The sequence below is a fragment of the Mixophyes fleayi genome, unplaced genomic scaffold (genome assembly GCF_038048845.1).
Source record: "Mixophyes fleayi isolate aMixFle1 unplaced genomic scaffold, aMixFle1.hap1 Scaffold_3685, whole genome shotgun sequence".
NCBI lineage: Eukaryota > Metazoa > Chordata > Amphibia > Anura > Limnodynastidae > Mixophyes > Mixophyes fleayi.
Window position 1 is genome coordinate 1 of NW_027447673.1, and position 26,799 is coordinate 26,799.

At 44.7% G+C, this 26,799-nt stretch overlaps 1 protein-coding gene across 1 annotated transcript; it reads left to right on the forward strand.

The window, feature by feature from the left end:
* Positions 1–8,773: 8,773 nt before the first annotated feature.
* On the forward strand, positions 8,774–26,659 carry LOC142132758 (amyloid-beta A4 precursor protein-binding family A member 3-like). Its single transcript, XM_075194442.1, has 5 exons — positions 8,774–9,928; positions 10,431–10,622; positions 20,170–20,315; positions 26,257–26,343; positions 26,450–26,659. The coding sequence occupies exons 1-5, from the start codon at positions 9,871–9,873 to the stop codon at positions 26,657–26,659; spliced, it is 693 nt and encodes a 230-aa protein (XP_075050543.1). The 5' UTR covers positions 8,774–9,870.
* Positions 26,660–26,799: the final 140 nt, after the last annotated feature.

The window sequence follows — 26,799 nt, forward strand, 5'->3', positions numbered from 1 at the left end:
TACGTGTGGACAAGTTTCGTATGGAATATGATCAATGGACTGGAGGCAGACTAGTTTTTAGCGTCAATAGATATGCAGGACGCTTACCTTCACGTCCCCATTTGGGAGGGACATCAGTCACTTCTCAGATTTTTGGTAGGATTAACTCACTCGCAATTCCGGGCACTCCCCTTCAGCCTCTTTACAGAGCCCAGAGTGTTCACAAAAATCATGTCATTAATGGCGGCGTGTCTTCGTTCAAGATAATACCATATTTAGACGACCTATTCATCAAAGCCGCATCAGCGAAGCTGTTGAAACAGCACCTGACTCTTACCATCAGGATCTTGGAGCACCGTGGATGGGTAATAAATCTAAGGAAATCACAATTGATTGCCTGCCAGAGAATGACCTTCTTAGGGCTCATCATGGACACCAGAGAACAAAAGATCTTTCTCCTGGAGGGCAAGGCCAGTTCATTACGGGAACTAATTACACAGGTCCTGGCCACTCACAGTCCGACCATCCACTCATGCATGTGTCTCCTAGGGAAGATGGCATCTACCTTAGAATCAATTCCTTATTCTATTCACACTGCTTCAAGTGGGACCTCTTAATAAAGTGGTCAGGTTCCCATCTGCATTTGAAACACCAGAAGATCTGCTTGTGGCCGCGGTGAGTATGGTATGCAGACAATATCCCGATGGCAGTAGGTCAAGGAGTGCGTCTACCACTGCGAGACGACCTCCTTCTCCAAGGTCCATTCCGACATCAGGACTTGCCTCAGCTAACTTTATTGGCATGGCTGTTGAAGCCAGCCTTTGGCGGCTAGAGTATTCTCTCTTAGAGTTGTGAGTATTCTGTTGCGAGCTTGTAAGCCAATTTCGGCTCGTATCTGCCATCGGATCTGGCAAACTTATATCGGATGGTGTGAAAATTGGCCCTGCCATACGTCGTCTTTTCGTCTTCCCCATTTCCTGGCTTTTCTCCTGGGTGCAGGTCTCCGTTTGGACTCTTTAAAGGTATAAATATCAGCCCTTTCAGTTTTCTTTCACCTTCGTTTGGCGGACATGCCAGATATTAGGACTTTTCTGCAGCAAGTCTTGCATATCCATCCGCCTTATGTTCCGCCTACGGCACCATGGGACCTCAACCTGGTACTCAATATGCTTAAAGGGCCTCCTTTTGAACCATTACAGTCAGCTGATCTAAGGTTCTTAACGTGAAAAGTAGTGTTCCCTCTGGCGATTTGCATCAGCTCGCCGAGGGTCAGAATTAGGAGCCCTCTCTTGTCATGAGCCGTATTTGGTTTTTCATGCAGACTATTCCTTCTTTTGTTTCAGGGTTTCAATTGAACCAAGAAATTGTGGTTCCAGTGTTTCAGGCGGGGGCATTGTCTTCTGGACAAAATTCAATGGAGTGTTTGGATGTGGTCAGGGCGCTTCAAATTTATGTGAGGAGGATGGCCCAGATTTGACGCACAGATTGTCTGTCTGTTTACCATTTTTGATTCACATAAACGAGGATGGCCAGCCTCAAAGCAATCCATAGCAAGATAGATTACTGCAACTATTAGGCAGGCTTACATCAGTACTAACCGACCTGTACCAGAGGTCGACCTACTGACAATTCCACTTGTTCGGTGGGGGCGTCTTGGGCAGCGAGAAATGGGGCCGCAGCGGACTAGCTCTAGCTTTGCAGGGCAGCCACCTGGTTCTCAGTCCATACTTTTACAAAATTCTATCAATTCCATGTCTTTGTGTCTACAGACGCCAATTACATGCCATGCTGTCAGAGTGGTCCCACCCTTAGGGGGTCTGCTTTAGAACGTCTCCATGATAGCAGTGTCCCTCAGTTAGGATGAAAGAGAAAAGAGTATTTTTATACTTGCGATAAATCCGTTTCTCTATTCCATTTGGGGGACACTGCCTTCCCTTCCTTCTGCTCTTCTGTTGTATGTTCTTTGGCCTATCTTCCTTGGGGTTTTATAATTAAACTGAGGAGCTACAGGGGGTTTCGGAGGGTAGGGGTCGGTCAGCTTGATACATTAAACAAGTTAACTAGTTAAGTGCCAACTCCACGCTCCCCTCATACAACCCATGGTAGCAGTGTCCCCCAGATGGAATCGGAGAAACGGATTTATCGTAAGTATAAAAATCCTCCTTTTTTTTTTTTTTTTTTTTTTTGGGCAGTCACCGTTGTACTGGTCCAGTACTTTTACCATCATCTCGGGCTCATTGCCTTTGCTCTTTTCACACCCATTAATTTCTTCTTCTCCATCCTCCTCCACTACTTCTACAAATTTTTTCTTTACTTCTCGCACCGACACCTGCTCCTCATCTGCCATCTTCTCATCACTGCCCTTAGCGCTAGACCGGCTCCTCGGTAATTTTATACACTCAGACGTGGGCGTTTGTTTCAGTTGTGGACCAATCAGCGGTGGTACCTGTACAGAATGGAGCATTGTGGGTGAAGGCCATTCATGTATAATAACCTCGTGTTTGGTGAATATATCAATATATTTAACCCCTAGTGGTTCGAGAAATACGAACGGATACTATGATCGTAACTATGATACTATGACCTTACATCCATTGCCATACAAGGTAAGTTGTGATTTATGAATGTTTTCTTGTACCATTTTGCTTATCGTAACTATTGCATAAATATATATTTTGTAAATATTAATGTGTATATGCAATCTACTTTTGTTATATTTATTAGTATGATTTATGATACACACATTGGCTAAAATAGTAGTGAAAATATTTTATAAATATAGTACCATGTATTGTACAGTTTTTTTGATATCCGTGGACAAAAGATGAACATGACTCTTTCTTTTTATTTTTAAACAGAACCTGAAAATGTCATATGACTGCAATGTGGAGCTCATGAGGGATTTCGTTGAGACTTAAAAGGCGCACCCCTGTTTGCGGAAAATCAAATCAAAGGAATATTGTAACAGAATGTTACATAATGTGGCTATGCAAGAATTGTGAAAGCGTGCCTGCCACGTTACCCTGTAGCAAATTTGGAATAGGCAAAGGGCAAAATACAGAACCTTCGGACTGTATACAAATAAGAACTAAATAAGGTTGAGGCCTCCAAAGAAAATCAGATGCAGGTGTAGATGATGATTATGTGCCAAAGCTGTGGTACTTTGACCTTCTGCACTTCATTAATGAAAATAAACTTACACGCCAGTCCACCTGCAGCCTGGATACGGACAGTAGTTCTCCTACTGATGTGACATAGTGGAGCTGTAAGGAAAGTATATTTTGCTGTTGCTGTGTAACAGGTTTATTACAGTAGAAATACACAACAATGGGATTTTGTTTTACTTACGTAAAATCCGTTTCTCTTAATCCGTTGGGGGACACCGGGACCTTGGGGTATAGAGTAGGACAGGCGAACGCTGGCACTTTAACTTTTAGTTAAAACAATAGCTCTGGCTCCACCCCCTCTATACCCCACCTCCTGCTAGAGGCCAGTCTATGTTTAACCAAGCCCGCAGAAAGGGAGATAGAGAGAACCAAAGAAAAGAGAATAAACTTAACAACACATTATTCTCTTAACAATCAAACAACATGTCAAACAAAAGGAAAAACCAGAGCGTTAAGGGTGGGCGCCTGGTGTCCCCCAACAGATTAAGAGAAACGGATTTTACGTAAGTATAAAAATCCCATTTCCCTAACATCTCTTGGGGGACACCGGGACCTTGGGGACATCCCGAAGCTGTCTCACGAGAGGGAACGCTCAGAAGAAACGGCCCGAAGCACCTTTCTCCCAAAACTTGCATCCCTAGAGGCAAACACATTAAATCTGTAAAACTTTGTGAAAGTGTGTACAGAAGACCACGTGGCCGCTTTACACAATTGTTCACTGGATGCACCATGGCACTTACAGATCTTGTAGAATGCGCCCGTAGATTATCTGGGACAGGCTCCCCAGCCCCACTGTAAGCCTGGCAGATAACAGCCGTAATCCACCTAGCAATGGTCACCTTAGAAGTTGGCCAGCCTCTTTTGTGAGCATCATAAAGAATGAAAAGATCCTCAGTTTTACGTAACTTCTGAGATCTTTTAACATAAATTCGCAAGGCACAAACAACATCAAGATAACGAATAGAGTCACCGTTATCGGAAGACGAGGAATCAGAGCTGGAATGACAATATCCTGATTCAAATGAAACTTAGATACAACTTTAGGAAGGAAGGAGGGCTTAGTTCGAAGAACTGCCCTATCCTCATGAAAAACTAGCAGAGGAGGCTTGCAAGACAAAGCCGCAAGTTTTGAAACTCCGTGCGGTAGAAATGGCCAAAAGAAAAAACGTTTTCAAAGTAAGAAATTTGAAATCTACTGTATTCAAAGGCTCAAACGGTGGATGCTGTAAAGCCCTCAACACCAAATTCAAATCCCATGGTGGAACCGGAGGAATATAAGGAGGTTGAACATGGAGAACACCTTGAATGAAAGTTTGCACATCAGGTATAACAGCAAGTTTTCTTTGAAAGAAAATTGAAAGAGCTGACACCTGACCCTTAAGAGAACTAAGACACAAACCTGCATCCAAGCCATCCTGCAAGAACTTGAGTAACCTGGCCAGACGAAAAGAAGATGTAGGATATTCTTTCTTTTCGCACCAACCAATATATGTCCTCCAGACTCGATATATTTTGGCCGAAGCCGGTTTTCGAGCACGGAGTATGGTCTGAACCACCCGATATGAAAAACCCTTAGCTCTTAGGATCCTGGCCTCAACAGCCACGCCAATAAAGCCAAACTATGCAAACCTTGATGACAAAAGGGACCCTAGGTTAGTAGGTCTGGGCGTATTGGCAACCGCCAAAACTGACGTCTTGCCATGAAGAGTACGTCGGTGTACCAGGCCCTGTGCGGCCAATCCGGCGCTACTAGAAGCACTGGAACACCCTCTCCACCTTTTTCAGTACTCGTGGAGGCATGGCTATCGGGAGAAAAAGGAACACTAAGCGGTACCTCCAAGGAACGGACATAGCGTTTACCGCGACTGCCCCGAGATCTCTTGCACGGGAACAGTAGCGGGGAACCTTGTAATTCAACCGAGATGCCATCATGTCGACATCTGGTTGACCCCATTTCACCACTAACTGTTGAAACACCTCTGGATGAAGAGACCATTCCCCTGAATGCAGAGTCTGCCTGCTTAGGAAGTCTGCTTCCCAATTTTCTATTCCGGGAATGAAGATGGCAACGAGTGCCGAAACCTGAGCTTCGGCCCACAGAAATATCTAGTGAGTCTCCCTCATGGCCAAGGGACTCCTGGTGCCGCCCTGATGGTTGAGATATGCCACTGCTGTGACATTGTCTGTTTGGATCTTTACTGGATTTCCCTGCAGCAAGTGTTGCGCACGTCTTAGAGCGTGAAACACTGCGTGCAGTTGCAAGACATTTTATTGGAAGTTTGGACTCTTTGTGAGTCCAAAGCCCCTGAAATTGAGCCTGAAGACATACAGCCCCCCAACCCCGAAGGCTGGCGTCTGTTATCAGAATCCAATTCCAAATTGAGAACAAGCAGCCCCTGTTGAGATTCTGCCTGTGTAGCCACCAGATCAGTGACTGACGCGTCTGCGGAGACAGGTGAAAAACCTGACTCGCCAGATTACAATGAGATTTGTTCCATTGCGACAGAAGTTCCAACTGAAACTGTCGTGCATGGAACTGAGCAAACTGGATCATTTCGAATGACAATACCATCTTGCCCAGAAGTCTCATTGCAAAATGAATGGAATGTCTCCTTGCCACCAACAGGGATTTCACTTTTCCTCAGGACAAGATTCAAGCTTTGCAGAGGATGAACACCCGTCTCAGACTGGTATCGAATAGGAGACCCAGAAACACCATCTGTTGGGATGGGATCAACTTGGATTTTTTGAAGTTGATAATCCAACCGTGCGACTCCAGGGTCTGGATTACTACCTGAATATGCAACAGAAGCTTCTGTGAAGAATCTGCCTTTAAAAGCAGATCGTCCAGTTAAGGGATGAATGTAATCCCTTTGGCCCTTAGCAGAGCAGCCATAACCGCTGATCTTGGCAAAGATACGTGGTGCTGTGGCAAGACCAAACGGGAGAGCCTGAAATTGGAAGTGCTCTGACCGAACTGCAAACCTCAACAGGGACTGATGACCCTTCCAAATAGGCACATGGAGATATGCATCTTTGATGTCTAGAGCCACCATAAATTCTCCCTGTTTCATGCCGAGAGTGACAAAGCATAAAGACTCCATCTTGAAGCTGGGCACTCTGACCTGTGTGTACAAATCCTTTAGATTGAGAATCGGTCTGAAGGAGCCGTCTGGTTTTGTCACAAGAAAAAGATTGGGATAAAACCCCAAACCTCTTTGAGAATGGGGAACCGGAATAATCACTCCGGAAGACAGAAGGGATTGAATCGCTTCTGTTAAAGCCAATCGCTTTCTCGGACATGACGGAAGCCCTGTGGTGAAGAACCGTTTGGGAGAAAGACCGCGCAGATCGATCTTGTAACCCTGGTTCACCACTCCCCGAATCCAGACATCGGTAGTGGACTGACACCACCGATCCCTGAACCGCAGAAGACTGGCTCCCACCACTGATGGCAGTGGAGGAGCAAAAACCCCGTCATGCAGACTGTCTGCCAGCTTTGCAGCTGGACGTCCCGCAGACCTGGCCTGACGTCCCCGCTGTAAACCACCTCTAGGAGTGGATGGCTGACCTCTAGAGGATTGTCCTGAGGAATATTCCTCGAGATCTTCCTGCGGAACAAAAGGCCCGAAATCTGGACATCTTCTGCTTGGGAACACTGACCGGGAGGAAAGTGCTCTTACCTCCTGTTGCCTGACTAATAAAGGAATCAAGCTGAGGCCCAAACAGAACACCTCCAGAAAAAGGAATGGACTTGAGCCTTTTTGGACTCTGCATCAGCCTCCCAGGATTTTAGCCAAAGAGTCCGACGCGCTGCTACTGCCAAGGCAGAAATGCGCGCTCCAATCATCCCCGCTTCCATAGCAGCTTCTCCTAAATAATCTGTCGCTCTCTGAATCTGCTCCACTAAAGGAAGCAGTTCAGAGGACTGCCTGCCAACAAACCTTCAGACAATTGTTCCAACCAGCGTTTAACAGATTTGTTAACCCACGCTGATGCCAAAGCAGGCCTCAAAGAAGCACCCGCTGCCACAAAAATGGACTTAAGAATGGTCTCGACCTTCTGGTCTGTAACATCCTTAAGAGTGGCCTGGTTAGGAAGAGGAATAGTAGTTACCTTTGCCAACCTTGCCACAGCTGCATCCACCTGAGGAAGCGTCTCCCACTTAGCGTGAACTTCAGGGGGAAAGGGATAACACGACTGCAGTCGCTTAGTCACCTGAAACTTCCTGTCTGGGGAAGTCAAAGATTTCAACAGCAAGTCTTCCAAATGGGAAGAGGCCGGAAAAACTACTTCCCTCTTCTTGCGTCTTTCAAAAAGAGAGTACCCAGAAGCCTCAGGAACTTGTACCGAGGATGCAAGACCCTGTACCCAGGCTGGTTCTACAGACTGCACTGGAGCAGAAACGGGCAAAACCTGAACTAAGGAAGCTGAATCAGAAGATTGAGCAGCTTGAGACTGTACCCTCTGAGCAAGCAGTTCCGCCGTATTTAAGAGAGACCGAGCCCAGGCAGGCTCCTCCGTGTTTGAACAGACAGCAACTGTTTCACCAGGAGTAGTCTCCATGGGCCGACAGGAAACACACAGAGCCTGTGCGCTTGGCTGCCCAGACGGTAACTTAACATGACATACAGCACAGGTGAAACTTAGCATAGTAGCACCAACCCTGCCACGCGTAGATTTTTCCCTCTCGGACATGTTCACAGAAGGGACAAAACAGTACAGTGAGATACACACAATACAGATGACAAGCAGCACACAAACTATAAGAGAAAGTGAGCCTGCAATACAGCCAAAAGCTCCTTTAATGTATAAAAAAAATAAATAAACGTTATACAAACCACCCCCAACCCTTTACCATACAGGATAGAAAAGGGGAGAAGCAGGAGCTCTTTAAAATGGCTGCGTATTCTGGTGTCTGCACACGAGGAGTGAAAGACTACCACGGGGGAAGTGCACAAGAGGAAAACACTCCCCCCAGGGCCCAGCTCTGCACTGGCTGGCTATCGTCCAAGAATGACAATCACCTCAACCAATCCAGAGCCTAGCAGGGCTCACTGAGACAGTGACCCTTGCCTGACCCTGTCCCCTGAGCTAAAAATAGAACCTTATCTTTACCCAATTAAAAAGACTGCTTTTAGTAAAAAACAGCCAGCTCAGGGAGCACACTGATTTCTACCCTCTCTCTCTCAGCACTATGCTGAGAGAGCGTTTCACTTACCTGCTGCCAACCCTCCAGACGCAGTGTGTGCAGAAAGCATGCTCTCTGTACATGGAGGACAGACACAGCCACCAATGGCTGAGCCTGGCTCAATGGAGGGTCAAATATGCGGCAGAGGGAGCAGGCAGACGAGGACCTCAATGGCACCTCCGCTCCCCCCCGCAGACAGCGCACAGCCGTCCGTGCTGTGCTCTACACTGAGACATCCCCCATGGCTGCATGTCGATCTCCCCGCCGGGAGAGCTGTCCGGAAGAAAGGACTTTCTGAAGCAGCCGGGAGCTCAGAATGACAGCCGACTACGCGGCTCAGTGAGCCGCCGGCTGACAGACCCCGGAGACCTCAGTCTCCGATGCTTAAAATGAAAAGAACTGAAAATAAAGTAAAAATGGCTGCTAAGCAGCCCGCTGGGCACTTAAACTCAACTGGCCTCTAGCAGGAGGTGGGGTATAGAGGGGGTGGAGCCAGAGCTTTTGTTTTAACTAAAAATTAAAGTGCCAGCGCTCGTCTGTCCTACTCTATACCCCAAGGTCCCGGTGTCCCCCAAGGGATGTTGGAGAAAATGAAGTTTGCACACATAACATGCTTATGCACAATTGTTACACACATTCATCCTGCCATGGTACTGCACCCCCCCCCCCCCTGTTAAAATATTGAAGGTATGCCTCCCTGTTTAATTTTGCACAGGCACTTGTATTTCTAAGGTGGCCCGACTCTAGAGGTGTCAAGCCAACTACCTCCATTTCCTCAACATTGTCCTCCTATGTATGTGAATACATACCTCCCAGTATGTGAACTGTGTACTTGGGAGGTTTTACATCTTAGAAAGTTATGCCGAACACAGCAGGCTATCACCACTCTGTCTATCTTGTCCAAATGTAGATTAATAGCAGAATGGAAAATTTTGAATCTGCTACTGAGAATTCCAAATGCATTTTCAACAACACTCCTAGCTCGTGACAGTCTATAACTAAATACTCACCTTTCTGTAGACAAATTGTGTTGCGGGTAAGGTTTTAATATATTGTTGTGTAATGCAAATGCTTCATCAGTCACAAACACAATATTCCAACCGGAAGTAATACAAAATATGGACTCAATTTTAAGTTCATAGTTTTTTAGTTTTGCATGCAAGGGAGTCTACTCTGATACACCACCATCAGACACTTTCCCATTTTTACCAATGTCCACAAATACGAATTCATAATTCGCATTCACTATAGCCATTAGAATGATGCTGAAAAATCTTTTGTAATTCTAATAAAAAGATCCACTGTTGGATGGAGGCATAATTCGGACATGAAACATAAAGATGAGTGAAATGGTTTAATTACATGTGTTTAATATTGTACTCTTCCTGTTTTTTTGTTTTGGTTTTTTTTCCTCATTTTTTTTTATTACTCAGCCTGCTGTCCTGTCACAAGAACTAATGATGGAATTTGCTGACCAAGAAGAGACAGCTTCAACTGTTGCACAAGGAACCCAGATGACAGTCAACAGCCAGGATGTACCAGAGGTTGCAATTCCACCACAAACGCAACATTAGAGGGAAAAAAAGGCTCCGTAAGGTTGATGAAAGTGATGCGCCAGCTACAAAGATGGTGAAATGCGCAAACACTTGATAGCCCAAAAATCGGAACCACATGCTTTTGACATACTTGGACAAACGCTAGCAAGCAAAATGAAAAGTGCTAGTAGACTGATACAAGAAGAAATTGAGCATTTGGTGTGCACCCTCTTGTGTAGGGTTACCAAGGAAGATTTGTACCCATTTACAATTCTAATAGCAGCAAACCACAGGCAGACACCTTCTTACACATTTCGGCATACACAGATGTAGTATGGGAGGACAATATTTAATGCCAAAACCATTCCTGACTTCTACCCCTATACACAGTTCAAACATACAACAGTTCAGTGGAAGGTCATCACAAATGGATAATAGTGAAGTGTTGCAATATGAACTGTTTATTTGGCTACTTTTATTGGTTTGCACTTTATTAATTTAATATATATTGTAAATTTTATATATGTTAATAAAATTTATACATTTGTATCTAAACAGGCGGTGGTAATCGTGTTAACGGGGACAGGAACCCCGAGATGATTCACACCTCCACTAAAATGACAATTCCTGAAAAAGAAGAAGGCAATTTAAGCAGACTTACCTTAAACCCAAAGATCCATTTCTCCGACGACAGCGCCTACAGACAGCCAGTTATTCCGATGAGGCAGCTGTCTGGCACTTCACTTGGACGTCAGTGCGCCATTCTTTCATGTGAATTTAAAGTGGCAATGTTTGGACTCATCAGGCTTACTGTTTAAACAGTAAGCCTGAGGGGTCCAGTCCATTTAGAAGGCAATGATAGTATCACAGGCCTCAGGTATTATCAAACCCAGAGCTTGCAGTGAAATTGCTGTGCTGTATTTCAGATCAGCCAGTGTCCTTCCTGTTGCCAGAAATCTTAGGGTAGCAACCAGTCTCTGCTCTGCAGATATGGGTCTCCTTAAACGGGTGTCCTCCTTCTGGATGATGGGGCTGACTAGTTCGAGCAGTTCTTGGAATGGGGGTTCATTCATTCTCAGGAAATTCCTGAAGTCATTGGGGTTGTTGTCCTGTATCTCCTGCAGCAGGGACATCTGAGTCTCCTCTTGAACCACGCTTTGGTCCAACGAGGTTTTATTCTTTTTCCTTCTTTCCCTTCGGGTATTTTCTTGCAGTCTTCTTGCCACAGTGAGCAGAAAAAAAGCAGCTGCTTGTCGTTCTTCAAAAGTATCCATGTTGGTAAAAAAAAAAAAAATGATGTGCAGTTGAGAACGAACATACTGTACACGTGCTAACGAATGTATGAAGAAAACGTGTTCCTTTCGCATTTTTATGAGGTTTTGGGTGGTATTTATTGAACATGCTCTGCCTCTTATTTAAATTTATTGGGGATATTATTACATAGTCGTATCAGTGTGTACAAATTTGTAATCTTTACTCACACCAATATGGTGATGAAAAGTTGCTGCCCGGACGGTCGGTCTTTCATTAATCATCTAAATCGTGACTAGTGTGTACACATTAATCACCCGAGCGATCGGACCTTCAGTAGAAGGGAAAGTCGTTGTAGATAACACGGCAGTCGGAAAAGTCTTCAGTGTGTACCTAGCCTTACAAATGTTATTCACTTCATTGTAACCCACTGTCTATATTTGCATGTGGGTCTAGCGATGGGCAATATACAGGTAGTCTACTAATTCCAAAGTAAAGAAGAATTGTTAACATTATCTGTAAACTTCTTCTTTTTTTTTTCCACTATATTACTGGATTACACAGCTGCTTTTTTTTTTTTTTTTTTTTTGCCCAGCTTTGCTCCCTATGAGTGCCTTTGAGGGGAGTTGAAGTCTCCAGCAGACGTAAAAGAGCAGAGAACTGCAGGGGGGAAAGGGCTGGAGAGAGAGAGAGAAAATATTTTAATAGTACTTTTACCTTTTGTTAGACTTTGATACCCCTCAAAAGCATTCATGAAACACAACACTGGCAAAAAAAAATGCCCCATCACTCAATGAAATATCACATATAAATGCAATCCTTTTACAAACATGATCATTAGATGTACTGTATTTCAACAGAACTTTTATCCGATAAGATATATCTCTAGGATGATTTCTAAGAACTAAGCAATAAAAATATAAAAAAATACAACTAGCAAACTGATTCATTATGTGCAACCAATTCTTAGTAATTGTGCATACATATATATATATATATATATATATATATATATATATATATATATATATATTATACAAAAAGTAGAGAGGGCACTCACCATTTAAAGCAAATAGTTTACTCTTTATTTTCAATCCAGTTCCTTTATATCGTAGCCAATGTTTTGGTCTCTCATCCAGACCTTTTCTGCTGTTCTATGTAAATCTGTCTGGAAAAATGTCTTGATGTGAGACCGAAACGCCAACTACAATTGTAAGGGAACTGGATTGAAAATAAAGAGTAATCTATTTGTTTTAAATGGTTAAGAACAATTTAAGCATTCTGTCTGTCTCTCTCTGTCTACATGTGCTCTCGATGCAGAGCCATGGCAGCCAATTCAGTAATACACAGCTGGCCAATCAATTTGTTAGAGGTGTGTATCTTTTAGCCAATAGAAAACATCTTTTATGGGAGATAGTAAAACTCCCAAAATAAGGTTCCGCTAGAAGTAGTGGTTACAAAATGCTGTTAAAATGCATGTAAATAAACAAACACCAGTGAGTATAAGCCCAATTTCAGAACATTTCAAAAGCTACTTTAGTTCTGCTTTAATTTTGCCTGCTGCCTTGTGGTGGAAATAAACCAAACTGCATGTAGATAAATGACCACAAAATTAACATTTTCAGAAATGTACCACCTAACATACATTGTTCAGTAGTAACCTGATATCCCACTGCAGCTCTGTAAAAAAAGTATTATCTGCCGTAGGATAATTAAAGGTTGTATTATGATTATTGTTCTCTAACCTTGGTCATTTGCCTTGTATTGGTAAAACTTTTTATTATATTTTATTGTAAAATAACAAATAAAACTTTTATTTATTACCTTCTATATGTAAGGAAATGGTACATCTTATAGATAGAAATGCATATATTAGATATTTGGTAAAATGACTTACAAGGACACATTTTTGTTTATATTTTCATGTAAATTTTAACCAGCAGTATACAATACCCTTTTTATTGACTATTTTATGTTTAAAAACAGAACTTTTGTCTGTGTTTTTATAATATTATAAGGTGTACGGTCCACAAATTAACACATCACTCCATTGCAGACAGTTCTCCCATACCTTTAGCACAGTGTTCTTATGGGATCTGATGCAGATCAAAAAAGGCAGGACTACAGAGATTTGAGCAGGTATTAAAAATATAGATTCAGGATGCAATCAAATAAAGAAAATATGATTGTAACTGCATCACTATTAAATAACTTTTGGTAAAAATTTATTTAAAGCGAATAGCGCAGGGCACTTATTTATGTAATTGGATTTGCACTTATTTTTTGAGATTGATTATATTGTGAGATAGATAAATCGTTATCTCTGAGACCAGGGTAGAAAATTGTTTTTTCTGTTTAACCTTGCTATAGGAAATGCCTATTTCTGATGTATATATCTGTTACAATGAGCCTGTGTTTACAAAGCCTCTTGTGTATTGTGATGTGGGAAATTAGCTTGTTTTGGTTTTTGTTGTTCTTTGTGAATATGTATTTCAAATGGTCTGATAAAAGGCCACATGTTAATTAGATCTTTTGATGTGTGAGGTTTAACTTGGAGACAGGAAGGTTTAATTTAAAACCTGCTGCTACATTTCCTGTTCTCAAACAAAGATGCAGGATATCACTACAAGGTTTTTAAGAATTTCATAGCTAAGTATAAATACTAGTGGTTTTGCAATGCATGTAAATTTATGTTTGTGTTAATAGAGTATATCCTGATGCTTAAAATAGCATGTGTCTGAAAGGTATAAATGCTCTGACTTGTACACTGAAATGTATCGTTCTTCTGAATTTTCATCTGACCTGATCACACTGGTATCTTCCACCACTGTGTGTGAGCAAATAAACCAGACCTGCTTGGAAACATCTTCAATTTTGCTGTTTTCCTATGATCTACAGATTAGACCCTAAAATCGAATCCGTTCTCCGGCTGTGTCTGAGGTTTGGACCCAAGCTTTCCCAGTACCAACGCTCTACCTGCTACCCAAGCAGCCCTGGTCCATGTGATAGGCCAGGGGGTATCCATTCACAGCAACCTGGATCCATAGCAAGAGGTTCGGAGATAACGGCCCAGGTACATCAGCAAGGAGGTACACTAACAGCGTCAGTGACCCAGAAGAAACCCGGTTCTGGATGCCGGTATAGGAGTCCAGTGGTGGGAGCAGCTTAAGCCCCTCCTACTGCGGAAAGAGGGCGCTTTTTGGATAACAAAAGGGAACGGTGGCAAAGTAAGCCCAGACGGTTTCCAGCAACAACAGACAGGGTGGCATAGGCGGCCCATCCTGTCACAGATTTTTGGTGGCGAGCGGTGGGATAACCGCAGGCGGCTTTTCGTGAACCAGTCAGGAGAGCTGAGTTATTCAGAGAGCAATAACTGCAGGCAGGAGAACGCACAGGATGTCTGATAACACCGTGTCCAGGTGGGATCTCGAGACTCTGTGCACTGCCAAGGGCATTGACATCAGCCATTCGCCAAACAGGGCGGAGATGAGAGAGGCGCTGAGGGAATGGCTTCGTCAGCATGGTACCCCAGATGTCCAGAGAACAGAAATCCCTGATGAACAGCTTGCAGAGACCTCTACCCAGCAGACTTCACCTGTACAACCAGCCCCTCTATCCTATGAGGAGCGCAGTGCTGCCGGGCTAAAGATCCAGCTGGCGGCCTTAATGGACAACGCATCTGCAGCTGAGCGGGCACAGGTCATCGAGGCATGGCGCCAAGAGGGAAGTGCACCAGACTTGTAGCCCAGGCGGGGGGTGCCCCCTAGAGGAAAAGTACTGTTATCTTTACCTTGCCCTAAATTTGAGGACTGTGTTGGGAATATTGATGAGCACCTGCAGGTATTTTAAATGACCTGTAGGATACACGCTTGTCCCCAGAGAGGAATGGGTTAAGCATCTGGTGCCCACACTGCAAGGACGTGCAGTGGAGGCCTACCATGGGGTGCTCATAGAGGACTATGCGGACTATGATATAGTAAAAAGGGCACTCCTTAAACGGTACACTATTGCCCCAGAGACCTATCGTCTGAAGTTCCGGGACTTTACAAAGGACTTACACGCCACTCATGAGGAGTTTGCCAACCTGCTGCGGAAGTTTGCCAGGAAGTGGGTGCGTGGGGCAGGTGCCCAGACCGTGGATGAGGTAATAGACTTGATGTGCCAAGAGCAGTTTCACAGACGGTGCGCACTGAAGGTGAAAGAATGGGTGCTGGAGGGAATCCAGGCACCCTGGAAACAGCCGCACAGCTAGTGGATCAATATGTGGAAGTGAGGACACACTGGTAAAAGCACCAGGTTAACAGCCAACCCTTAAGAACTGTACAATCAGGGAGACACCCCTCTTCTACTCACCCCCAAAAGCAAGTACCTAACCCTTCGGGTACCACTCGCCAGCCACATCAGAGCCCAGGCTGGAGAGAAAGTGCTACAGCTGCGTGAAAATCGGTCATTTAAGGATGGACTGTCCCACAGCACCAGCACCCCAGACTCGTGCCCCTAATCTGAGTCCTGGCTCACGACTAACTTGCTTAACTGCTGAAGGTGAGATACTAGAGACTGTTTCCACCCCTGCCAGCCCAATGGGGTGTGGCGTGTCTGAAGGTGACTCAGCGGAGAGAGTCACCTGTGTGTTCAAAAGACCCCCCCCCCCCCCAAAAAAAAAAAAAAAACGTGGAGAAACCTGCAGCCGGTCCAAGTGGAACCCCTGCAGGGTGAAGGACTGAGAGACTCAGGGGCCTTAATTACTTTAGTGAGTCCCCATCTTATTGATCCTGCTACAGTATTGCAGGATCACACTGCCAAGGTTACTGTTGCAGATGGACTGGGAAAAGAAGTGCCTGTAGTAAGGGTGTATCTGGACTGGGGAGATGGCCAGGAGTTGCGAGATGTTGCCGTTATGTATGACCTCCCAATTGATGTGATTTTGGCCAACAATGTTGGGGGTGGAATTGTGACCGCATTTCTGAACTTTCTTACCCGGAACCAAACTGCTAAGCTACAGCCTTCAGGATCTACACCTGCACAGCCCAGCCCAGAGGAAAAGACCACATCTGCTATTTCTTCAGGAAACAGCCAGCCCTTTGCCTCTGGAAAGACTACGTCCCCTAGCTCTGCAGAGGATGTTGTCTCTTGCCAACCTGATCTTGTGGGGGTGCCCGGTGATGCTCCTGTCCCTAGCAGTATGCCAGCTCCAGCGGTGAGTACAGCTGACCACAGTGAACCCCCCCTTTGACTGACCCTAGTCACTCAAACATAGACCCACCTGCAGCGTATCCTGACTTAGACGATAGTGAGGGCCGCAGGGAAGAGTTCAGGGCAGCACAGCTCTCTGATCCCTCCCTGGAAGACACGAGGCGCCAGGCTGGCGGCAGCCTTCCAGCGAGGGAGGTAGGGAGTGTGACCTGGCGTAAAGGGTTATTGTACCATGTAGCTAGGGAGGTAGATGGGGATAGACCAGTCTGGGAACAAGTTCAACTGGTGGTACCACTGGGCTTTTGTGCGCAACTAATAGCAGTTGCTTATGAAATCCCTATGGAGGGACACCAGGGCAGAGACCAAACAGTGAAGCGCCTGACACAGAACTTTTTCTGGCCTATAATGTCGGATGACGTCCGGGCTTACTGTAAGTCCTGTGATGTGTGTCAGCGTCTCTGGCACCCCAGTGTTCGTGCTCCCCTCAGGTCCTTACCCCCTGCCTGTGCCCATGTCTGACATCTACCCCTTGCCCTTTACTAATGCTTCTGTAGATGAGTTAGGCAGAGTTCATGGTTACCTAGAGGTCATTTCCAATTTCAGTAAGATTTGGGAAGATAAACTAGAGCAAATAGGGCTGGTGTTAGTAAAGATAGGGTGGGCAAGTTTGACTGTTAGGGCAGAGAAATGCCAGATGGGGATGTTGGAGGTGTACAGTACCTGGATGATTATGTGGGGGAGGAAGGGTTAAGTCAGACCCAGCTAAGGTAGAGACAATCCGAGCCTGGCCAGAGCCAACGACCCAGTTACATGTACTACCATTCTTAACGAGTGCAGGGGACTACAGACTTTGTGTCCCAGACGTTAGTACTGTAGCGAAGCCCCTGAAAGATCTTGCTAAGAATAAACTCTCCAAAATAGTTGACTGGACACCCGCTTGTGAGCTGGCATTTCAGTCATTAAAGGAAGTTCGTGCTCCAGTACTGTTGGCACCTAATTATGAGAAGGACTTTATTGTGCAAACTGATGTGTCACAGTACGGATGGGAGCAGTACTTAGCCAGATGAGGCCTGATGGGCAGGAGCACCCTGTGGCCTATTTGAGCAGAAAACTGCTAGACTGGAAGGTGGGGTATGCCACAATTGGGAAGGAATGTTTTGCCATTTTGTGGGCAGTGATAAACCTACAACCTTATTTGTATAGGCTGTCGCGGCAGGAAGAGCCAGATCCGCCTGATCCCCTCCTGTAACCCTAGGGTACTGCGGACCAGGAGCCAAATCTTTGGACATTGCACCCTGGTTTCCGCATGGACAATGGGGGGAGGGGTGTGACTGGATCACTATTAAATAACTTTTGGTAAAAAATTAGCGCAGGGCACTTATTTATGTAATTGCATTTGCACTTATTTTTTTATATTGTTTATATTGTGAGATAGGTAAATCGTTATCTCTGAGACCAGAGTAGAAAATTTGTTTTTCTGTTTAACCTTGCTATAGGAAATGCCTATTTCTGATGCATATATCTGTTACAATGAGCCTGTGTTTACAAAGCCTCTTGTGTATTGTGATGTGGGAAACTAGCTTGTTTTGGTTTTTGTTGTTTTGTGTGAATATGTATTCCGAATGGTCTGATGAATGGCCACATGTTAGATCTTTTGATGTGTGAGGTTTAACTTGGAGACAGGAAGGTTTAATTTAAAACGTGCTGCTAAATTTCCTGCATCTCAAAGATGCAGGAAGTCACAGCAAGGTTTTTAAGAATTTCATAGCTAAGTATAAATACTAGTGGTTTTTCAATGCATGTAAATTTATGTTTGTGTTAATAGAGTATATCCTGATGCTTAAAATAGCATGTGTCTGAAAGGTATAAATGCTCTGACTTGTACACTGAAATGTATTGTTCTTCTGAATTTCATCTGACCTGATCACGCTGATATCTTCCACCAGTGTGTGTGTGAGCAAATAAACCATCTTTCTTCAAAGACCTGCTTGGAAACATCTTCAATATCGCTGTATTCCTGTGATCTACAGATTAGACCCAAATCTAATCCATTCTCTGGCTGTGTCTGAGGTTTGGACCCAAGCTTTTCCAGTACCACCGCTCTACCTGCTACCCATGCAGCCTGGTTAGTGTGATAGGCCAGGGGAATCCATTCACAGCAACCCGGATCCATAGTAAGAGCTCCGGAGTTACCGGCACAGGTACATCAGCAACGAGGTACACTAGCAGCGTCAGTGACCCAGAAGAAACCCAGTTCGGGATGCCGGTATAGTCTGTTGTGTCTCTCCCTCCCAGCACCTCTTCTCCAAGTTGCTGTTTCTTCCTGCTACCAGCACACATTCTCCCAGTCTGATACTCCACTGTAATTAAACCTTCTGCTTTTTTAAAATGTGACACAAATGGTCCAGGGTCAGATTAGGTTTGAGTGGACTTAAATTAGTTACCAAGGAGCTTTTCTTCACTAATTAAAGCCCACCCAAACCTAACCTGACCACTTGTAGTTGTCTAGGTTAATGTAAAAGGTGGGCCTATCCAACACAATTGAAGTGTCTTTCCATGTAGAGTATCCTTCCACTTAAGTTTACACGCCTGCATAGAAGTGGGTGCAGGCGCTATCTGTAAATTATGTTCCCCCACACCTGTGGAGGATCGTGCGATCATCTTATGAAGTGAACTGAACAAAAATATTGTTCTGATGATTTTCTCAGATGTGCAGGGCCTCAATAAATAAAGTTTTTCATGAATTACTAAAAATTGAAAGCTCTTGTAGCAGATGATTCCATCATGATCCCAAAATAAAACTTTGGCTATTTATTAACAACAAGTTGAGATGTTTTTCAAAAATGTAAAAATATGGCTTTTTTAAAAAAATCTAAATTTTGATTTTGAAAATTTTACATTTTAAAATTTTAGTAAAACATACTGCTGTCTTTATATATGAAAGCCCATAAAAAGAGGTTCAAATGAGACCTTGTCCAACTCTAGTTCAATCAGGTGAGCTACCAATAGAATTTAAAAAAACATTAAAAGCTAAATTTTCGTAAAAAAATTGCAGGTTTAAAGGCACATAACTACAAAACCAGTGTACATATCAGCCTAAGATTTGGGGGGATTCTTTACACCCATGGCAGCATTTATTATACAAAATTTCATTACAATATGAAACGGTCATTTTGACACCATGTGTTGATTTGATGTGGAGTGACACATGTTCATCATGTTCTTTTTCACCCCTCTAAATCAGATTAACATTTTAGGGAGGTTTTGTTGATCTAAACAGGCATACAGTAACTCACAGGCTTGCTATGCAAAAAATACAATGTGTGAATTGGTGGATTTATACACGGGCAGGGCAACTGATGTCACAGCAGCTCATATAACTGTAGCCCTAGGTTTTTTGATTGCATCAGATCTCATTAGGACACTGTCCTAGAGATGTGGAAGGAGCTTCAGTTGATTGTAGTGGAGTGGGGAGGTAATATTTTATTACAGCTGCAATATAATCTCAGGTACCTATTCAACAATGCATTTTACCTTTATGCTTCATATATGGAAATGTAAACATTCAATTTAGTGGCCCATTCAATTAAATATGTACCCAGATTTTTTTATTGAAGGTCCAGGAAGTTAACAACATTGAATACATAAAAGTATAAATAATTGTATTCTGATTGTAATCAGTGTAACTAAAATATGTGTAATAAAAAAAAGTAAGTTGATTTATGTTTGTTTTCATTTTAAAGTATTATGTAAAATCAATGAATGTGAAGTATATAAGTTCAAATTTATGTTATAGAGTATGTCCAGGATATTAATGAAGGGGAGTCTCATTATCTTTGTCTCTCTCAATTAGTGCCTGGCCCTTGTGAACCAGAGGATTTGCTGGATGGGGTTGTTTTTGGGGCCAAATACTTGGGATCTACACAGCTACAATGTGAGAGACACCAAATGCCCAGTACACGCATGCAACAGGCACAAGAGGCAGTGGATAGGGTGAAGGTGAGTGGACAGGCTAAACAAGACATAGGTATCAGATTTACAAAATATTGTTTCTCTAACATCCTTGGGGGACACCGGGAACATTGGGGTATAGAGTAAGGACAGACGAACTGGCACTTTAACTTTAGTTAAACCAAGCCCTGGATCCTCCCCCTCCCCACCTCCTGCTAGAGCCCAGTCTAGTTTAAGTGCCCAGCGAACGGGCTGTGCACTGGGCTGCTTAGCAGCCAATTTTGATTTATTTTAACTTTTTATTTATTTTATGTTATCGGAGACTTGTGTCTCCGTGGGTCTGACAGCCGGCGGCTCTCTGAGCAACGTAGCCGGTTGTCAGTCAGAGGTCCTGTTGCCGGCTGTTTTGAGAGGAGTCAGGGTAAGCATGCTTCCCCTTCCTCTCTACGGGCTCTATCTTTACCACTCTCCCGCGGCTGCTGCTGGCAGGGAGAGTGGATTAACAGCGGGTGGAGCCTCTATGTGTAGCGCACAGCATGGATGGCTGTGCGCTGTCTTCGGGGGGGGAGCGGAGGTGCCGTGGAGGTGCCTCCTTCTGCCTGCTCCCTCTGCCGATCTCTTAGCACTTCTTGGAGCCGGGCACAGTCGCCGCAGGCTGTGTCCACCCTCCATGTGCGGATAGCAAGGCTTCCTGCACACACTGCGTCTGGAGGGTTGGCAGCAGGTAAGTGAAACCCTCTCTCAGCATAGTGCTGAGAGAGAGGGGGGGTAGAAATCGCAGTGGTTCCCTCAGCAGGCTGCTTTTTACTAAAAGCAGTAATTTTGTTTTTAAAGAAAGTATCTATCTATTTTTTGCTCAGGGAACAGGGTCAGGTAAGGATCACTAACTTGTGAGCGCTGCTAGGCTCTGGATTGGGTGAGGAGGTTGTCAGAATCAGACGATAGCCAATCCAGTGCTGGGCCCTGGGGAGAGTGGTTTCCTCATGCACTTCCTCTATGGTGGTCTCTCACTCCTCATGTGCAGACACCAGAATAGACAGCCATTTTAAAAGATCCAGCTTCTCCCCTTTTATATCCTGTAAGGTAAAGGGTTGGGGTGATTGTTTGAAAAAAAAAAAAGTTTGTCTTTTACAATTGGGAGCTTTTGGCTGTATTGCAGGCTCATTTTCTTTTGTAGTTTGTGTGCTGCTTGTTATCTGTGTTGTGTGTGTATTACACTGTGCTGTTTTTGTCCCATCTGTTAACATGTCAGAGAGGGAGAAATCTTTGCATGGTAGGGCTGGTGTTACTTCTATGCCAAGTTTCACCTGTGCTGTCTGTCACGCTAAGTTACCATCTAGGCAGTCAGTTGCGCAGACTCTGTGCATAACCTGTCGGCCCACGGAGTCCACACATGTTGAAACAGCAACTGCTTGTTCACACACTGAGGAACCTGCCTGGGCTCAGTCTCTCTTTAATACAGTTGCAGAGCTTGCTCAGATGGTACGGTCTGAAGCTGCTCCAGATTCAGCTTCCTCGGTTGCGAATGACATGACTTCCAATTCGCAAACTCAGGTTTTGCCTGTTTCTGCTCCAGTGGAGTCTGTAGAACCAGCCTGGGTGCAGGGTCTTGCATCCTCGGTACAAGGTTTAGTGGCGGCCTCACGTAAGCGTAAGAGGGTGGCGGCACCTCTTCAGGGGAATGAGTCAGATTCTGATGGTGGTTCCCAGGAGGAGGGTGAGTTACCGTTGGGAGTGTGGAGGAGTTAATTCAGGCTGTGCGTCAGGTTCCTATGGAAGAAGTGCCTGAGGTTGCAGATTCTTCTCTTTTTGTGTGGCGCAAGAAAAAGGCCCTTTCTTTCCCGGCTTCTTCCCAATTGGAAGATTTGTTGTCAGATCCTTGGGCTTTTCCAGACAGGAAGTTCCAGGTGTCTTGGCGACTGCAGTTGTGTTACCACTTTCCCCCTTAAGTTCTCGCTAAATGGGAGACGCTTCCTTGGGTGGATGCGGCAAGGTTAGCCAAGGTAACTACTATTCCTCTTCCTAACCAGGCCACTCTTAAGAATGGTCTCTACCTTCTGATCTGTACCATCCTTAAGTCCATTTTTGTGGCAGCAGGTGCTTCTTTGAGGCCTGCGTTGGCATCAGCGTGGGTTAACAAAGCTGTTGAATGCTGGTCAGAACAGCTGTCTGAAGGTTTGTTGGCAGGGAGGCCGTCCTCTAAACTGCTTCCATTACTGGAGCAGATTCAGAGAGCAACAGATTATTTAGGAGAGGCTGCTATGGACGCAGGGCTGATTGAGGCACGCATTTCTGCCTCTGCAGTTTCAGCTCTTCGTACTCTCCTGCTTATGTCCTAGGATGCAGATGTAGAGTCTAAAAAGGCTCTTGAGTCCATTCCTTTTTCAGGAGGTGTGTTGTTTTGGACCGCAGCTTGACTCCATTATCAGTCAAGCAACAGGGGGTAAGAGGACTTTCCTACCTTTCAATGCTCCCAAGCAGAGGATGTCCAGATTTCGGGCCTTTCGTTCTGCAGGAAGATTTCGGGGACAATATTCCTCAAGCCAATCTTCTAGAGGTAAGTCATCCGCCCCTAGAGGTGGTTTGCAGCGGGGGCATCAGACCTGATCTGCTCGATGTCCTGCAGCAAAGCCGGCAGACAAACAGTCCGCATGAAGGGCATTTTGCTCCTCCACTGTCGTCAGTGGTAGGAGCTTGTCTCCTTTTGTTCAGAGATCGGTGGTTTCAGTTGAGCACCGATGTCTGGATTCGGGGGGTGGTGAACCAGGGTTAGAAGATCGAGCTGGTTGGTCTTCCTCCCAGACGGTTCTTTTCCACAGGGTTTCTGGCTTGTCCAAAGAAAAGACTGGCGTTAAAAGAAGCGATTCACTCTTCTTTCTTCCGGTGTGATTGTTCCGGTTCCTCATTCTCAAAAAGGTTTGGGATTTTATTTCAACCTTTTTCTTGTGCCGAAACCAGACGGGTCTTTTAGACCAATTCTCAATCTGAAAGATTTGAACACCCAGGTCAGAGTGCCCAGCTTCAAAATGGAGTCGTTACGCTTGGTCATTCTCTGCATGGAACAAGGAGAGTTTTTATGGTGGCTCTAGACATCAAGGATGCACATCTCCACGTGCCTATTTGGAAGGGTCATCGGTCCCTTTTGAGGTTTGCATTCCGATCAGAGCACTTCCAATTTCAGGCTCTTCCGTTCAGTCTGGCCAAAGCCCCACGTATCTTTACCAAGATCATGGCGGTTATGGCGGCTCTGCTAAGGGCCAAGGGAATTACAATCATCCCTTACCTGGACGATCTTCTTTTAAAGGCAGATTCTTCAGAGAGGCTTCTGTTGCATATTCAGGTAGTAATCCAGACTCTTGAGTCTCACGGTTGGATTATCAACTTCAAGAAATCCAAGTTGATCCCATCCCAGCGGATGGTGTTTCTGGAACTCTTATTCGACACCCGACTGCGACGGGTGTTCTTTGCTCGGGACAAGATCCAAGCCTTGCAGAGGATGGTGAAATCTCTGTTGGGGGCAAGAACACCTTCTATTCATTTTGCCATGAGACTTATGGGCAAGATGGTATCGTCATTCGAGGCAATTCAGTTTGCTCAGTTCCATGCATGGCAGTTCCAATTGGATCTTCTGTTGCAATGGAACAAATCCTATCGGAATTTGGCAAGTCAAATTTTCCGCCTGTCTCTGCAGACACGTCAGTCGCTCCTTTGGTGGTTACACAAACAGAACCTCGCCAGGGGACGCGAATTCTCAATTTGGAATTGGATTCTAATAACGGATGTCAGCTTTCGAGGTTGGGGGGCTGGCTGTCTTCACGCTCGGTTTCAGGGGCTTTGGAAAAATCTAAGCTTCCTATAAATGTCTTAAAACTGAGAGCGGTGTTTCATGCTCTTACGAGTGCTCAACACTTTCTGCAGGGAAGGCCAGTGAAGATCCAGTCAGACAATGTCACAGCTGTGGCAGATCTCAATCATCAGGGCGGCACCAAGAGTCCCTTGGCCATGAGGGACACTCGCAAGATTTTTCAATGGATCTTTTAAAATTGGGAAGCAGACTTCCTAAGCAGGCAGACTCTGCATTCAGGGGAATGGTCTCTCCATCCGGAGGTGTTTCATCTGTTAGTGGAGAGATGGGGTCAGCCTGATGTCGACATGATGGCATCTCAGTTGAATTACAAGGTTCCCCGCTACTGTTCCCGCGCATTAGATCCCGGTGCAGTCGCGGTAGATGCGATGTCCGTTCCTTGGAGGTACCACTTAGTGTACCTTTTTCCTCCGATAGCCATGCTTCCACGAGTACTGAAAAAGGTGAAAAGAGAGGGTGTTCCAGTGCTTCTAGTAGCACCGGATTTTCCGCGCAGGGCCTGGTACACTGACGTGCTCTTCATGGCATTAGGTCGGTCGTGGGGGTTGTCGATACGCCCAGACCTGTTGACTCGGGGTCCCTTTCGTCATCTAGGTTTGGGACTCCTGGCTTTAATTGCGTGGCTGTTGAGGCCAGGATCCTAAGAACTAAGCGGTTTTCAGATCGGGTGGTGCAGACCATGCTCCGCGCTCGGAAACCTGCTTCGGCAAAAATATACCATTGAGTCTGGAGGACATATATTGGTTGGTATGAAAAGAAGGGATATCCTACTTCTTTTAATTTGGCGAGGTTGCTCAGGTTCTTGCAGGATAGCTTGGATGCAGGTTTGCGTCTTAGTTCTTTTAAGGGTCAGGTGTCGGCTCTTTCGGTCTTCTTTCAGCGATAACTTGCTGTCATTCCTGATGTGCAAACTTTCATTCAAGTGTTCTCCATGTTCAACCTCCTTATGTTCCTCCGGTTCCACCATGGGATTTAAATTTGGTGTTGAGGGCTTTACAGCATCCACCGTTTAAACCCCTGAATTCTGTGGATTTCAAATTTCTATCTTGGAAAACGTTTTTTCTTTTTCCATTTCTACCGCACGCAGCGTTTCAGAGCTTTCGGCTTTGTCTTGCAAGTCTCCTCTGCTGGTTTTTCATAAGGATAGGGCAGTTCTTCGAACTAAGCCTTCTTTCCTTCCTACAGTTGTGACTAGATTTCATCTGAATCAGGACATTGTCATTCCGGCTCTGACTGATTCCTTGTCTTTTGATAACGATGAGTCTATTCGTTATCTTGATGTAGTTTGTGCCTTGCGATTTTATGTTAAAAGATCACAGAAACTGCGCAAGACTGAGGATCTTTTGATTCTCTATGATGCTCACAAAAGAGGCTGGCCAGCTTCTAAAGTGACTATTGCTAGGTGGATTACGGCTGTTATCCGTCAGTCTTATAGTGCGGCTGGGGAGCCTGTCCCAGATAATCTCCGGGCGCATTCTACAAGGTCTGTGAATGCTTCCTGGGCGGCCCGACATGGTGCCTCCAGTGAACAGCTGTTTAAAGAGGCCACGTGGTCGTCTGTACACACATTCACTAAGTTTTACAAATTTAATGTGTTTGCATCCAGGGATGCAAGTTTTGGGAGAAAGGTTCTTTGTGCCGTTTCTTCTGATCGTTCCCTCCCGTGAGGATAGCTTTGGGATGTTCCCGGTGTCCCTCAAGGATGTTGGAGAAAATGGGATTTTTATACTTACGTAAAATCCGTTTCTCTTAATCCATTGGGGGACACCAGGCGCCCACCCTTAAACGCTCTGGTTTCTCCTTCTGATTGACATGTTGTATGGTTTTTAAGAGTATGTTGTATTGTAAATTTTATTCTCTTTTCTTGAGTTTCTCTCTATCTCCCTTTCTGTGGGCTTGGTTAAACATAGACAGGGCTCTAGCAGGAGGTGGGGTATAGAGGGGGTGGAGCCAGGGCTTGGTTTAACTAAAGTTAAAGTGCCTGTCCCTACTCTATACCCCAATGGTCCCAGTGTCCGCCAATGGATTAAGGGAAACTGATTTTACGGAAGTATAAAAATCCTTTTTTCCTCCCTAATAGCAATGGGTTTCTTCCTATTTAGTATTCCTATTTACCCCTCTCAGGCACCAGCTGGAGAATCTCAACCTACGACAGAGGTGGATGTTATGGTTTCCACACAATGCGTAAAAGTTCTGATTGCAGATAGTCAGGTCAGAGCTTATGTGGTGTAACTGTATATTACTTACTATGCCTGGTGTGTGCATAATTCACTAATGTTTTTCTGAACTTTAATATTTTTTATTGTCTCCATTTTAGGAGGCCGTTATGGAGCACCAATTGCAAACAATCTCGTACACAGCTGACATAGACAGTATTGTGGTTATTATGGCACGGAGGAAATCACCCCGCAGCCTGGATCAGTCATCTTGCCACAAAAGGCCACATAAGATGCTGTGCCATGTCTTCCAGTCAGTTGATGTGAGTCCATTATTGGGTGTAATAAAAAAAAAAAAGTGGGCATGTTAAAGTCAAACATTGTTTTTTTTTTTTATATTTAAAGCCATGAATTTTATACATTTGTTTTTAAAATAATAATATATATATATATATATATATCTATATATCAAAAAAAGATATATATAATGGCGCTAATTACCACAACGTAA